The sequence below is a fragment of the Haliotis asinina genome, chromosome 16, assembly GCF_037392515.1.
Source record: "Haliotis asinina isolate JCU_RB_2024 chromosome 16, JCU_Hal_asi_v2, whole genome shotgun sequence".
Lineage (NCBI taxonomy): Eukaryota > Metazoa > Mollusca > Gastropoda > Lepetellida > Haliotidae > Haliotis > Haliotis asinina.
In genome coordinates, this window is record NC_090295.1 from 48,334,290 (window position 1) to 48,350,040 (window position 15,751).

At 40.4% G+C, this 15,751-nt stretch overlaps 1 protein-coding gene across 1 annotated transcript; it reads left to right on the forward strand.

The window, feature by feature from the left end:
• The first annotated feature begins 6,353 nt into the window (after nucleotides 1–6,353).
• On the forward strand, nucleotides 6,354–7,430 carry LOC137267575 (acetylcholine receptor subunit alpha-like). Its single transcript, XM_067802058.1, has one exon. The coding sequence runs from the start codon at nucleotides 6,354–6,356 to the stop codon at nucleotides 7,428–7,430; it is 1,077 nt and encodes a 358-aa protein (XP_067658159.1).
• Nucleotides 7,431–15,751: the final 8,321 nt, after the last annotated feature.

Here is a 15,751-nt window from a genome sequence, read left to right on the forward strand (position 1 = left end):
GTGAGGGACACAGATACACACATTCATATTCATTCGCTGGAGTTTATAATTCTGCCTCTGCCAACGCTTCATCTACTGTTGTCAGACCACTCGCCGTGATACATTCTGCACGACCATTTCTCTCACACCAAGACTTTGGTGAGTTTGCTGTACTATACATTTTGTGAACCATTGCCTTAGATTTTGTCTCACTTGTATTGCATTTGAAATCTGTATTGTGACTATTGAATTGTGACCTTGTGTACCATGCTCTCGTTGCACAATAATACAATATTTGAATGTTTCAGACATGTCTTTGTTCTGTTTTGCTGGTTCACAGGGGGTTTCTTACATTGTTTGTCACGGTAAATTCTTAACCGTAACACTACATATGTAGAGACTTAATGTTCATAATTAGCATGTATAAGTATCCAATAAGAAGTTATGCTTAGAGAAGAGTAATATTTCCGCTATATGCGGAAAGACGCAATGAAAGACGTTGTGAGCATCAACGCACACAAATGGCAGAATACCATATACATTACGCACGTCGTGGCAGTTGGGTAGCCTAATGGTTAGTGTGTCCGCTCGGTACACTGAAGACCCAGGTTCGATGAATACAAGGTGTGAACCCCATTTTTGGTGCTCCCCGGCGGGAAATAGCTGGAATATTGCTAAAATCGGCGTAAAGCTAAATTCATTCACTAATTGTTCTGGATACATTGTTTCTAATTTGTGATTTTCCATCTAACTCCTGTACCATTTCCCACACTATGATCTATCACTGACGACTGGTGAATATGGTAACTATGAAATCTATCAATATCATGTACTCGAAGATTGTGTCTTCACATAACGACACAGCTGTGTCCTACATTATCGCTCCACAGAGAATTTATAAAGCAAGACGTATTTTTGGCACCTTCACGATTATGTTCATAAAGACCTTGTTCGTGACTGTTATGGAATAAAGTGTGTTGATTGTCCACATGTGTATTGATATTATGTCAGCTAAACTCACTCAGTCACTAAGCTGTGACATCCCAACACACACATCCAATAGTCGCCTCTTCGGTCAAGCATAGGTCGTTGATTTCAGGTCATACCTGGACCCTCAGTAGTTTGAAAGTTGACGTCATGTTTTGAAAATGGTGTCTCTGTAACGTTACTGTCCTATGATATTCTATGTATGGAACGTCTTGCATGTGTCAAAGATCTGTTCACGTTGTCTTTGCAGAGCGGTATCCTGGCTTTGCTGAAAAATATGAAAACTTGCACGAAACTATAGTGACAGCAGTACATATTAAATTAATTTTATGTCTTGTCAGGCATACACACCATGCTTTAAATGTTGATTAGTGTGACGTTATCATTAACAGGAACAGATACCGTTAACATCTGCTATCATGTATTATTGTACGTCATATACAGAAGTGTGGAGAGCTGAGGAAACACTGCAGCTTTGCTCCCATTTGTGACAGACAAAAGCTTGTAAATATTGCCAGGGACAGGTATTTTATCGAAACGACATACCATTTCCCATGGACCTTTGTCCTTCATGCCTCCCCAGACGATACGGACTTGCGATGCGTGTTTTGTGAATACATTACATTACAGATAATCTATGGTGTACTAATACCTGAAATGAATTCTACTTTGTGCATGTATTTAACCTTGTGCTATTGTTATCGATGCTTTCCACTGTCATGAACCGAGTCAAGCGGAATTGTAAAGTTGATAAATGATTGCTCCCTGATATATGCTCCCTATGACTAATACAATGACTGGAGATGACTCTCGCCTGGCAACTGGGTTGTCGATCAGAGAAACAAATGCACGTGCGTGACGCGATGAGCGTTGACCCTACTTGTCTTGCTGTTTCATGTAATGTGCATATTCACATGTAATTCAAACCAATAATAGTGATTTGAAACTATGGTCGTCTTTGTTGTAAAATTGTTGTAGAAATAAATAAGAAACAACCACAAGTGTATCCATGATCACACAACTTCTGAACAATATCATCGAATAATTATGTTTGCAATCTTGAAAGAAAGCACTTCCTCAAACATTCCATTTACAATTGCTTTTACATCGCATTCAGGAACTGGTGGTATATTGTTGAACATAACGAGATTACCTATAATAAAACCCATTAGGGCGTTTCTACATAATTAGTCTCAGGTTATAAAACATATTGATTACATGTATAAACAGATTGCCGTTACAATAACATTCCGGAATGGCATATTCACCGGCTAATGTGTAGTTAATGAGTATCACAGAAGAATCCTTTTACACTGTATTTTCTGATGCACGCAAATAGCTGGTGCGTGGAGATCATTTCCCTTTCCATCGTTTTCATTTGAAGAATAAAAAAAATGAAAGTTACATTCTCTTTCAGGAGTAAATGCGCTGCAAACATTTAGTCAGTTGGTATGTCGAAGGGCATGACATTATTACAGCATACCCGTCAGTACTTGTAGTATGACTTCGTGTTCCCTGCTTCCCGTCAGTACTTATAGTATGACTTCGTGTTTCCTACTGCATGACATCACTACAGCATACCCGTCAGTACTTGTAGTATGACTTCGTGTTCCCTGCTTCCCGTCAGTACTTATAGTATGACTTCGTGTTCCCTGCTGCATGACATTATTACAGCATACCCGTCAGTACTTGTAGTATGACTTCGTGTTCCCTGCTGGATGACATCATTACAGCATACCCGTCAGTACTTGTAGTATGACTTCGTGTTCCCTGCTGGATGACATTATTACAGCATACCCGTCAGTACTTGTAGTATGACTTCGTGTTCCCTGCTGCCCGTCAGTACTTATAGTATGACTTCGTGTTCCCTACTGCATGACATTATTACAGCATACCCGTCAGTACTTGTAGTATGACTTCGTGTTCCCTGCTGGATGACATTACTACAGCATACCCGTCAGTACTTGTAGTATGACTTCGTGTTCCCTGCTGCCCGTCAGTACTTATAGTATGACTTCGTGTTCCCTACTGCATGACATTATTACAGCATACCCGTCAGTACTTGTAGTATGATTTCGTGTTCCCTACTGCATGACATTATTACAGCATACCCGTCAGTACTTGTAGTATGACTTCGTGTTCCCTGCTGCATGACATTATTACAGCATACCCGTCAGTACTTGTAGTATGACTTCGTGTTCCCTACTGCATGACATTATTACAGCATACCCGTCAGTACTTGTAGTATGACTTCGTGTTCCCTGCTGCATGACATTATTACAGCATACCCGTCAGTACTTGTAGTATGACTTTGCTTGAGTGAATGTGTGAGTGGGTGACTGAGTGAGTTATACGCGGATATTAGCAATATTTCAGCAATATCACTGCAAGGGACGCCAGAAATGAGCTTCACGCGTTGCAGCCATATGGGGAACCGAACCCGGGTCTTCGGTGTGACGAGAGAACGCTTTAAACACCATCCCATCCCGCCGTCCCGACTTTAATATATGCATCGGTACAGTGGAAATATACAACTTCACCTCATGCAATAACGTCCACGTTTTTTCATTCTAGGGTCAGTTGAAATTATACTTTACTGTAACACTGGTGCAGTTGTGAAAGACAGGGAATGTTATAGACTGTTGGGTTGAGGGGCTGCAAGGGTTTGTACACAATAGGTGGGGGAAATAAGCGCGAGTATTGCTCCCTTTAGAAGTATTAACGGTCTTGGCGTTAAGAAATTATCAATTGAAGTGTCCCTCAAGATCTGTCATAAGTGTTCTGTCCTGGGATCTGCTCAGTATCAGTATCGACGACAATAGTATCAAGTACTTGCTGTTCTACTGTGTTAGTGATGCTATCTACGATGTAATATTGTCCCAAGTATAATACATTGCACAGGCGATGTTCAGCGAGGTTCAGTAGTGTACTATATTATGACTCGTGCTATATTTAGCGTAGTTCTGGAAAGTACTACAACCCTATGGGCTACTCTGCACCAGAGATTTGAATGTTGTTGCATCTTCTGCGTCGGTACATAAGGGGAGTTAACTCTTGCCTCTTATCTCACATGACGGCTCAAGACCAGCACTATGTGGAACGACCGGTATACCCTGCTAGAGCTATTTTGCAAGTTGGATTACTGCTCCCGAGAGAGGAAAATCCCCGTTACTGTCTGTATTGCTGTATTTTCTGCCCTTGTATTGCACTACCTCGGGGTCTGCACTACCACAGGGATATCTTTGTAATAATTTGTGACTGTAGTTAATTTAAGAACGCAGTTGTTTGTTTCATCAGATTTCTTTGTTATTCTTGTTCACATGTGGTTCTTTTACTGACTGATTCCTGGTTCACTCTTTAGTTGACTGTAGTCCCACGCTGGCTTTGAGAGGCCAACTTTTATAGACAATGAAAGGACGTATCATTGACTGATAATTCTCTTTCTTGGATAGAGACTGGAACAATCGATCACGTTGCACACCTGCAGGTGGCCCTGATGCTTAATACAATCTCACTGCACACATGACGTGTCCTGCAGCTTCTACCGGACTACCGAGATGTTTTGGCATATATTGTGACAAGTAGGGCTACACATTTCCAGCAGAGGTCATTATAAAGTAGAAGTAGCCCCACATACATAGTTGATATTTCAAAAGTTACAATGTAAAATGTTGAAACTTTACCCAAGAACCTGTTTTCCTTTAAAATCCAAAATGTTTTTCTTATCAAGGTATTCTTTTCAAAACAGTACCTTCATTTATGTTTTGAATGGTAAATGTAACAATTACATGAATTAAAGTACAAGTAAAACCCTTTCTTACTCAACAAAGCAATAATTCTTTCAACTTTTCTGAAAAATGTTATTTTTGTGGTATTTGTAGCACTTACAACATTTTTACATTCACGTCATGGCTTGCTATCAGTATCAGTTGCTTATCATCTAAACGTTTATGTCAATCCTGTCACGCTTCCCAGGGGAAACGTTGCTATTCAGCCATAAGCTTCACGTGTGGAGTTGGTTAATGACCAGGATGATTTCGAGATACGATATAACCACTGCTGTATTTGTTAAAGTTCACCAGGTAATAAAAACTGCAACACGTGAGGAAATTCTATAAGGATGCGAAGCACTCGTGTGCTCAGGCGAGGTAGTGTGTTCGGTTCAAACAGTACACATACAACCGCTTGCTTCTTTGCACTGCATCAGTGTTTAAAGTGATTTGAAGAGAAGCGAGCAAACCTTTTCCACGTCCATAGGAAATCTCCTAAGAGTCGATTGATACTTTGTTATACATTTGTATCAGGAGTATTACACATGTATCATATTGTCTGGAAACAGATCGAGTCTGGAATAGACAGACAATCTAGTGACTGTCATTATGTGATATGATGACAGAGCGTGTGTTTATGAATACCTATGGTCCCATCCTTCATATACATATGTTGGGTCTAGTGGGTTGTTCACCCGAAGTAATTTAGGAATTTATGGTATAAATCAAAATAGACAAATGTGCATCAAATTTGGAAAGTTTCTCCACGTCTACCATGAAACCTCTTAGTCCGTTTCTGGTTGACTGTTTAATGCCACAGGGAGCAGTATTCCACCAATATGTCGCCGGTCTCTAAATAAGTGTGTCTGCACCAGACAATCCAGTGCTCAACACCAATGCCAACCTGATCAGTTCTAACTTGGATCTTCACAGCTGTGAAGACCATGGGGGCTTATGGGTAAACACATTGGTATTTGATGTAATTGGCGCCGAATGAATGCAATTCCGATACCCTGACACGTATTCATATCAGTTGTTAGCTCCTGTGCTTTGGAATTCTGGACAGAAGCTCGATCAACTGTTTCTGTGTGACATCAATCTCTTGTAGATTAGAAGCAGACACGTCTGTCCGTGGTTGTTATTATCTCTGTTGAGCTGAAGCTATAACCTTACAATTGGGAAAATGTCACTAATTGACCTATACTTACACAATATTGAGTAGCTATGTTGTTAATATTGATAAGCTATTGGTGAAACGGATACATTCCAATCAATGCATTGGTGTACATGTATATATGAGCTACATTTTAGTGTGGCTGCTGACACAGAAGACACTATCCTACGGACAAACACAGTTCTAATTCGACCCTATGCCATGAATATGCAAACAGCGGATGACAAGGTATTGGAACACAGGTGTGTAGTGAAACAGCGAATTGATCAACAATTGATTTTATGTTGAGCGTGAGTTATAACGAGGTTTGGTTTTTCATTGTGGCCACGCTGTGTGGCTGCTTCCATGGGCACTCCTGGCCTGTGGCATCGAGGAAACTACTTTATAAAGATAATTATATATTTTGACAGACATCTACTTTGATTGTAAACATTTGGTTCGTGATGCAGGACCAAACTATTGCTTTAACTCTGTGTCTAAGTATGTGTGCTGCATATGGACTTCAGCTTGGATCTGATCATGGTCCTCTGTACAGATTGTATAACGACCTTCTCGAGCACTACAAGCCGTACATCCGACCCAGGAAGAATCCCAATGAGACGGTGGAGGTTGTGGTTTCCTACAGCATGGCATCAGTGGAAGCCTTGGAGGAAACTACCCAGACAGTTGATTCATCTGGATTCTTAACACTTCAGTGGACAGATGACCTGTTGACCTGGAACTCAAATGAGTATGGTGGTATAGATTATATAAATATACCCGTGGAGAAACTGTGGTTTCCGGACTTGAGTTTGACAAATGGAGTCGATGTCCTGTCTTTAATATTGCCCATCGGGGAAAAGGCAAGAGTGACCAGCAATGGAAGTGTCACATGGTTTAGAGATTTGAAGAAACGTACAAAATGTTCTTTAGACATGCGGCATTTCCCTTTTGACACGCAGACTTGCAGTATCAATCTCATTCAGTGGGTCACAGACATAAGGCAAGTCAATATGACTGCAGGTATAGTTGTGATTGAATCCTCACTGTTTCAACGAAATGGAGAATGGGAAATCACTGGAAAATCCAAGGGCACCTTCCTTCATAGATATAATGATCATATAATTCAGACGGAGATTGAGTTCACGTTCATCTTCAAAAGGAAATATCTGTACTACATCATCACCAACATCCTTCCCGTCATGCTTCTTTCCGTCCTTAACCTTGGTGTGTTTCTACTTCCGCCTGAATCTGGGGAGAAGGTATCACTGTGCATTTCCATAGTGCTGTCGTATGCAGTATTCTTGTCTGTCATTGGTGGGAGACTACCGGAAGTGTCAGATACTGTGAGCATCTTCAGCATCTATCTTCTGACAATGATGTTCCTTAAAGTCGCAACAACGTTAGTGACGGTTTTAGGGCTTAATGTGTACCACGGATTCTCGGAGCAAAACGTTTCGTGTGCTACCGAACAACAGGAAATTCACTGTTTAAACACCTTTCGTGAACACGATTCACCCAAGAAAAAAATTCAAATATAATTACAGAAGGGCAACAAAAAACTTGCAAATCATCTGTACAAAATATGTTTTTGTGTTATAACTACTCTTACTATCCTTGTGACATGTTTATGTTTTATCCTGCTCGTAAGACAGTAGTATCGAGCAAAACTGGATGGTAGCACCCTTACTGTGAACACCGCCATGCACACAAATACGTGCCAGTGTTACAGGCAGAGTTATTCTTTCCACGTCAGTTGTAATTGTATTCCAAGGGTTTTCTGTTCACATTCATACACAGAGGTAGTGCTGCTACTATATTTACAAGGCTGCTATGAGAGCTCATTCGAAATCCCCCTGCCGGGACCTTATTCTCGAAACGTTCGTAGCCTAAGAATTCTTAACATTGATCGTAGTGAATGTGTTTAAGAAGTTGGTAGGGTTACGAAGGTTTCGTAACACGGTGAGTTGGAAAATGATCAGTTCAGAAACAACTGCAAGTTCTTTATATATTTGAACCTTGGATACTCTGCACAGACCAGTTTTATAAATCTACCATCCGTTATATTGGTGAATATTATCATCTACGTTTTGTTTGCTACAATCCTGTTATATATCTCTTTGTCAATGTATATGTACTGTCTTTGAATTGGTATTGTAGTTTTAACCCTTGTAAGTTCTTCATAATAAATTGTCATTTTAGTTAATTTAGAAATAGAAGTGTTCATTGTACAAATGTCTCTGTTGTTTGTTTTATATTTGACTGATTTGTGGTAAACTATTTGTGCATGTGTGCACGTACCCATGCGTGTGTGTGTGTGTGTGTGTGTGCGTGTGCGTGTTTCCTCAGCTCACGGTTACGTTTAATTTTGCAATTTTGCACTGTGCCGACAGTTTTGCACTCATGTAAGGGTACTGCAGTTGTAATGGGTGATGGGGTAACCAGGCTAGCTTATTTCAGTTAATATTTAGTCACTGGCCAAAAGAGCGGTGTGACGTCACGGAATGTCCCGATTTTGTATCTCAGATTTAAAGCTGAATAACTTTATGAACCGAAATGTTCCGTGCTTTGAGATATAATCCCGACCTCTAAAGACCTGTCGAATTCTAGCGGGAATACTGTCGTACAGTCTCCTGATGTACGTGAGCGAGAGACCTCTCCATATTTCCCCGTCGATTCGATTTAGGTCATCTCTGCTACTGATCTCGTCAACTCGTCTTTTCAGGCAATTTGAGAGTTTTATAAAAAAAAGTCTATTACATTCAAGTCTGGACTTTGAACTGGCCATGGCAAAGTACGAATTCCACAAATTTCATCTAGAATGTTAATATTCTTGTTTGTGTTCATATTGCCATCAACAGAAGTGAGTGTCCCAACACCATGACGAGTGATGCAGCCCCAGAACATCGCCGATATCACTTTCTGGTTATCATGATCGGTGTGAACACCCAAACGTTCGGGGAGTAATCTCTCATTTTTCTTCCTCCAAACCAGAGCTTTCTCATCCCTTCCAATCTGCACTTGAGTCTCGTCACTGTAAATAATTTGTTTTCAGTTATCTCTTCCCCTCTGCAGTTTAGAGCCGCAAAATCTGAGTCGGTGTTCTCTGTTCACGGGTGATATGGTGGTTTTCTTGGTGATTTTCGTTGTAGCCTTGGGCAAACAATCGCCTCCGAAGAGTTCGAGTAGCAACTGTTTGAGGAATTTGTGCATTTAAACTGTCAGTAATGTCCCTCAAACTACTCCGCCGATTCCGATTGTCAAGACGAAATAACTTCCTATCACTACGTCGTGACGATTTTCTGGCCCGACCGCTTCCCGGTCTGTTTTCACATGAACCAGAGTTGCGACAACGTTGTGGAAATTTCTGAACTGTTCTAGGGTTAATTCTGACTATTTCTGCAATTTTATAGCTCGTTGCCCCTTGTTGGGATAAAGAAACAGTTGTTTCTGGTCGGGTGTCACTTGAAGGCCGTGAGCAGGCATCGTGAAGCAGACGAAAATAATTGTACACAAAGGGGAAGTAACTGCTGCAACCGGTGTTAGACTGAATTTGAACCCGATAAAATATTATCATACTGAGTTTTATGACGATTTATGGTCATAAACAGAGACGCGAAATGATTATTCTTCACCTGACGTCCACGTCATATTCAGCGCAGTCAGTTTTGCCAACTCATTTTTGGCCACTGACTCTATTTATCACAAGCTCATATATGTCCATCTGTCGTCCATGGTGGGTTTCAGACCGTGTCATGTAGTATTATACACTGTCATTAGAATTGTCTGTCCATGTGGCGTGTTGACTTCACAGAAATTAAGTGACGACTCGGTATAGTGTTACCGTTGCATGACCTCCCATATATGAAAGGACTTCGCCTTCATCAAGGTTTTCTTTGTTTCACGTCTTGCCGCATAAATGAGATGCTGAAACGTATAATATAAATAGAAACAAATTTCGAATTGGCAACGGATACCCCAGTGATCAATTTGTCTAAAACTTCTAATAAGTGATGTTAGAGTACTTGATTCCTCTTCTTAGTTAGTCTTTATACGACGTGTCAGAACTCCTTCATCAAGTGGATGCATGTACAAAGGTAATCATGTTTTCGTAATGACAAAACCGACGTATGTATGTGTGTGTGTGTGCGCGCGTGTGTGTGCGTGTGCGTTCGTTGGTGCGTGTGTGTGTGTGTATGAATGTACATAGACAACAGCTGAGTTGAGTTGGGTTGGGTTTTACGTGAGATCGGCATTATCTGCATACGATGACGTAATCCATGATCAGTCTTCATTCATAAGTATTTCAAGTACAGACTCCATCTTGAAAACAACATTATACGAAGTCAGTTAGATAGGATTGATATCAAATATACCAATGTAAGAATGAAGTCTGTGTGCAGAGATAGAAACATAACACGAAGTCATTTACATAGGGTTAATGTACTATGATATCAATGTAAGGATGAACCCAATGAGATACATAGTATTACATGTACACTGTAAGACGAAGGAGATACTTATAGAACAACTCCGTATACGGGTCATGTGTTCATGTTCATGTTCACATATAAATGCCTTTCAAAAACTGTACGCTTTAGTTATTTTTGAACACGACCATACCGTGTCCAAATGAAGTTCTGAACAGTCTATAATGGGTCTTACTCTCATGAAAATATTCTTCCAAACAAGTTTTGCCTTTACAGGAACCCATGACGTCATCGTTGGATATAATGTCTTCTTCAGCAGGAATGTTCAATCAACGTTTCCTTAGTTTTCTAAGAGATGGACGTCCTGTCCAGAACTACACCTACTTTATCCTCGTTTTGTAAATAGCAAAGGTAGTCACGTTGCCAACTTCTGGAATGTGTTGTTTGTATTGACCCCAAACGTGCTGTGGTCTCTCTGGAGGTCTGTTTTCATGACCCATTTGCAAATATATGCCTGCTATTGCTATTTGACGTGTATTGATGTCCCTTCCGTGTGTCCTCAGCGAGTATCTTTGGTGTGTGATAGTGATTTGTTCCAGCATTTCCTCTGCGATCGGCAGTAATGAATATTGATAAGGGAATTTGATCATGGCCACTTTAGACTATAAAGTACACTTTTTGCATGACGCATGCGTCATCGTACTTTACTTTAATAGTTAACGACGAAAAGTATACTTTATTTTACTATTCAGGATGGTAGAGTGATCTCTAATTCTTAAAGGTCACATGCAACCAAAAAATCAAACATAATTAAAACACAGTTATCACTTGCTCATAATATATAAAATTCATTGGTGATTGTGAGAAAAAACATCAAATAAATACAATCATAGGCGTATAATCGCCAATCAAAAGTGCAATATTTTATATTTGAGTTTACCTCCGTCGAAACGGTGCAGCTGCGATACAGAAACCCAGTCAGGGCCGATGGGTGTGCACTCACGTGTAATAGCGCCCTTACACTTAGCCGGCTGTTTGTTTATTGCGTATACTGCTCACGGCCTCATGCTACGGACAGACTTAACTGTTTCAAGCTCCGCGAACCTACACTCTGCGCATATGTTAAAATCGCAGCGCAGCATTGCTGGAGAACCCGCTGTTGAACTAATAGTGAACTGTTTGAACACCGATTTCACGAGCTTTTATTCATTGCATTTTTTTCAAACATTTGGGGTGGAATTGGCATTTTTGATGATTTGTTTCGGTAAGTGCATACCGAAAGGTATCAGAATCTGCAAAGTTATATGTTACGTTGCATGTGACCTTTAATTATCAAGATATCTGCCAATGTACTATCATTATGTATGTATTTAACATCCACTATTATAATCAATGTACCGTGTGCTGTCCTTGTACTCTACATGAACTCCTGTCTGTCTGTTCCGGGCGAAAGTACTCAAACAGCCAACGTTTAGTGAGTTATGGCAATGATGAGGAGCGCATCACATGTCCTCAGTGCAAGATGTAGATATCGTTGATGAAGGGAACACTAAACTTCAACGCGTCCCTATAATCGGAGACGACAAAATTTAGACGGACATAAAATATCAACGACAATAACATGCAAGGATCTTTGTCATGACACCGGGTATTCGGGAAAATTTAGAGCATGTCCTGCCGTGGAGGTAGCACTACCACTCAGTACCACCACCGTGACACAAAAGTTAGAAGAAACAGCTGAATTACTTGTAGGGTTTTACAGCATGGGCTTAGTTTCAGCTTTGTCAGTGAGTGAGTTTTAGTTCGCGACGCGCTTAGCAATTTCCAGCTACGTGGCGGCTGTCTGTCAATAAGTAAGTCTGGACCAGACAATCCTATGATTAATAGCATGGGAATCAATCTACACAAATAGGATACGATGACGTGTCAACCATGTCAGCGAAAATTATTATCCGACTCTGTTAGTCGGCTCTTACCACAATCATGGGATGCTGAGGACCAATTCTAACCCGGAGCATGGCACCTGGACATAACACCAGACATTTCCTATGATTACACGATGCCATTTAGAAAGTGGTCAAATGCAACACATGTCATATTTGGGATTTCACTTTCTTAGTAAAGTACAAATTCTAGTACTTTTTTCGGTTGAGTCCCATCCGGGATTCGAACCCGCACCCTCAGAGTCAGGCACCTAATCGCCAGCACACAAAGTCAGCCGCCTAGCCCGCTCAGCCACCGCGACTTCCATTTCCTTATATCTTGCCCGATCCCGTTAGTCGCCTCTTGCGAATGGCATGGGCTACTGTAGATCAATTCTGAACGGGATCTTCACGTGCCCAGCTTCGTCGGAGATACTGGATAGGTGTTGGTACAACTGCCTACTAGGAATTTATGGAGGGTGTGGTAAAGTCCTCAGTAGGTTATCAACACAACAGGGGTGGAAGGGTAGCTCAGTGGTTAAGGTGTTCGATTCCCTAAATAGGTACAATGTGTGAAGCTGATTTCTCGTGTCAACTGCTGTGATACTGCCGGAATATTGCCGAAATATCAACCCACTCACCAACTCAAGATTAAAGTACAAGCAAAAATGTTCGAATATGTTTTATATGTATCACAACCGGTATGTCATTAAAAGATAGATTGCACTTTTACGATCTGACTTGTAGGTTCTTGTAGGTAGATTTTGCACGCGACAGACGCACGTGCATTTGTGCAGGGTGTGTTATCACGTTCCCAGACTCAGATCGATCTTTCATTTAAAAGATTGTCAGCAGTAAGATCAATACACAATAGAATTGACGTTTAAAGTGTATTTAAGACACAAACCTATCTCAAGGGAGTCATAGTTATGCAACGGTTCCTCAGTTTGAATGCCTACTTGAAGTAAAAGCACAAAAGAAATAGAACGCATCCTTGTCTATGTCACGTGATCGCTACACGTGCCACATGCACACGAAACATCCTTTCCGGATGATTGTCAGGGAGCAAACAGGTGCAGCCAGAGAGAGGATGATGACATAGCAGCACCGCCATCAATTGCTTGAAAACCGTGAAGAATCAATAATTAAGATTCGTCAGGTGCGCGGCAAGTTCCATTGAACAAGGTTTGTATGTGAAGTAAAACTTAGTTACGAACTGCTAACGCCAGTGAAGTCTTCAAGCCAGATGTACGAGGGATCATTACACCTTATCAAATCGTCGGCTTTAGATTTGTTCTGCACTTTTTGTCAATTATATTCATTGTAAAGATCGTTGTAAAGATCACTTTCCTCAGTATATACTACTATACTTTCATTTCCAAGGCTGTCCTTTTAACGACGCGCTCCTGGTCGGGAACACCTCCAATTATTTAACTAGCTTGAATTTGGCGATCATATGACATTTCTCTCTATAAGAAAACCTTGGATTATTCAAAATGAACGTTCAGCCAATGATTCTCAGTCTCTTTGTATTTGGCAGTTCCAAATGACCAGTGAACATAGCTGTAGCAAATTATGAGTCACATTGCCACGTGGGTAATCCGACATAATTGTTACTGTGGAAATCGTGTATTCTATTAATCTCTAATTTAAACGCATTACTGATCAAAACTGTTAATAAACTGATACACTTTCAATTCAAAACAATTTTACGCTTAAAGGAGAACACTTGTACTAATTTAGGGCATAATTTCGAACTGCAGAATCGGAAATTTCATCTCATTTTAGTAGCACTCATTCGCTTTTGCTGGAAATGTCGACTGGTTTCCAAGAGTCGGTTCGAGAGGTTTTCTCAGTAACAGTACCAAGAGTGCCTAGCGTACATGTCCAGACATTCCAGTTACTGACATCATTCACATTACACGAACCTGTGAACACATGGATGTGAACGGGTAATGCATATGAACAAAACGTATCTGCGCGTCTGGGTCGATGTGACATTTTGAAGGGCTGCACTATAATACAATGCAAGTATCAATGCAAGTTGGTCAAACTAGCGATTTAGGTTTCGGAAATATTTATGGAAATTATAGACACTGGAATGGTAAAAACATGCATGACCATTTTAATATTATTTTAAACAACACGTCAGATTTGGTCTACTTGTACTTAAAATTCCAGATTTATTCACAGTCGTTAGTTCAATTACATTTTAGAAATGTCGGGTGGTTAAATTCTTCTCTGATATTTTCGGACGTCAAAGTAAACGTACGGTTTATAACACACAGGATACGGTTTTACCGAAGCGAACATGTACTCAGATTGAGTAAACCAAATCAAGAACCATGCATATGTTTAGCAGCGAAAATGTACATACATTTTTACCTCTGGTATCTATAACACAAACACACACTGAGGAGTATTCCTATAAATAGATACAGTGAGATACCACTGTGTCAAGTTGCTGTAACATATGTACGTCTGTCCAACAGAGGCTCACTAAACATAACATCAATAGTACTAGTTGTAGGTTTGTAGTATATACTAAGGGGAGATCACTCTCATCAGACATCCTGTTTAATGCCATGTACTCCTAGCACCGCCGCTGTTAAGTTCAGCCATTGTAACTTCATTACAGGTACGGTCGTCTCTGGGTATATGTCCCATTTTATATACATGTGTTATTGTTTCGTAGACTGTAAACTGCTGCTGTATGGAACTCAAAGAGAACACTTATTTAGTTCGATGTAACCGTTGTTCGTTATAAGGATTTCGCCAAAATGTACAGTGAATGACGTAATTGAGAGATATTTTAGCAGTTGGGAAAGTGAAGGGATAGTCTACGTGTTTATTGTAATGGATTTGAGGTTTGATATCGGTGTGAGAACCTTCACATTACAGTAGAGTAGTTAAATATCCGTACAAACTTGTTTCCTTCGAACGGTAAATGGACGGGATCAATAGCAACTCGATATATCCGTCCGTTCCTATATGAACGTAGTTTACTGTAATTTCCGGTTTTATCGAGCTTTGGATACGTCGTAATTATGTAGTCCATTCAAATACAATCTGTCGATCCAGTGTATGATTTTGAATGTACTCTGGACCCAACTTTTGTGGAAGATCTGTATCAGTCGTTTAATCTTCTGTGAAAACCCATAAGATCTATCTTTCTTCATGAGAATTTACATATATTTTTCATTATTATCCCTGGAGACCGCACACAATACGTTGTGCCCATTGTACATATCGTGAAAAAGACACACATCACACATCATACTGCCCATTTCAGGTGCCACAGATGGCAGATGACTGTCCATCATCAGCAACGAAACCAATGCTCTGGTATATATATCGAGGGAAACAAATAAGGGAGCACCACTTCATGGCAGTGTTCCTCTACTACTTCTCAGATTTCCTCCCGCTATTCAAAAGTGGTGATGTAAACTGTAAAATAGTAAAGGAACACTTGAATTTTCACGTCCTGCTTTAAATGTTTCTCTCAGTATA

Excerpts from the sequence above, each read along its gene's own strand:
- LOC137267575 (XM_067802058.1), top strand. The coding sequence starts at position 6,354 with ATGCAGGACCAAACTATTGCTTTAACTCTGTGTCTAAGTATGTGTGCT.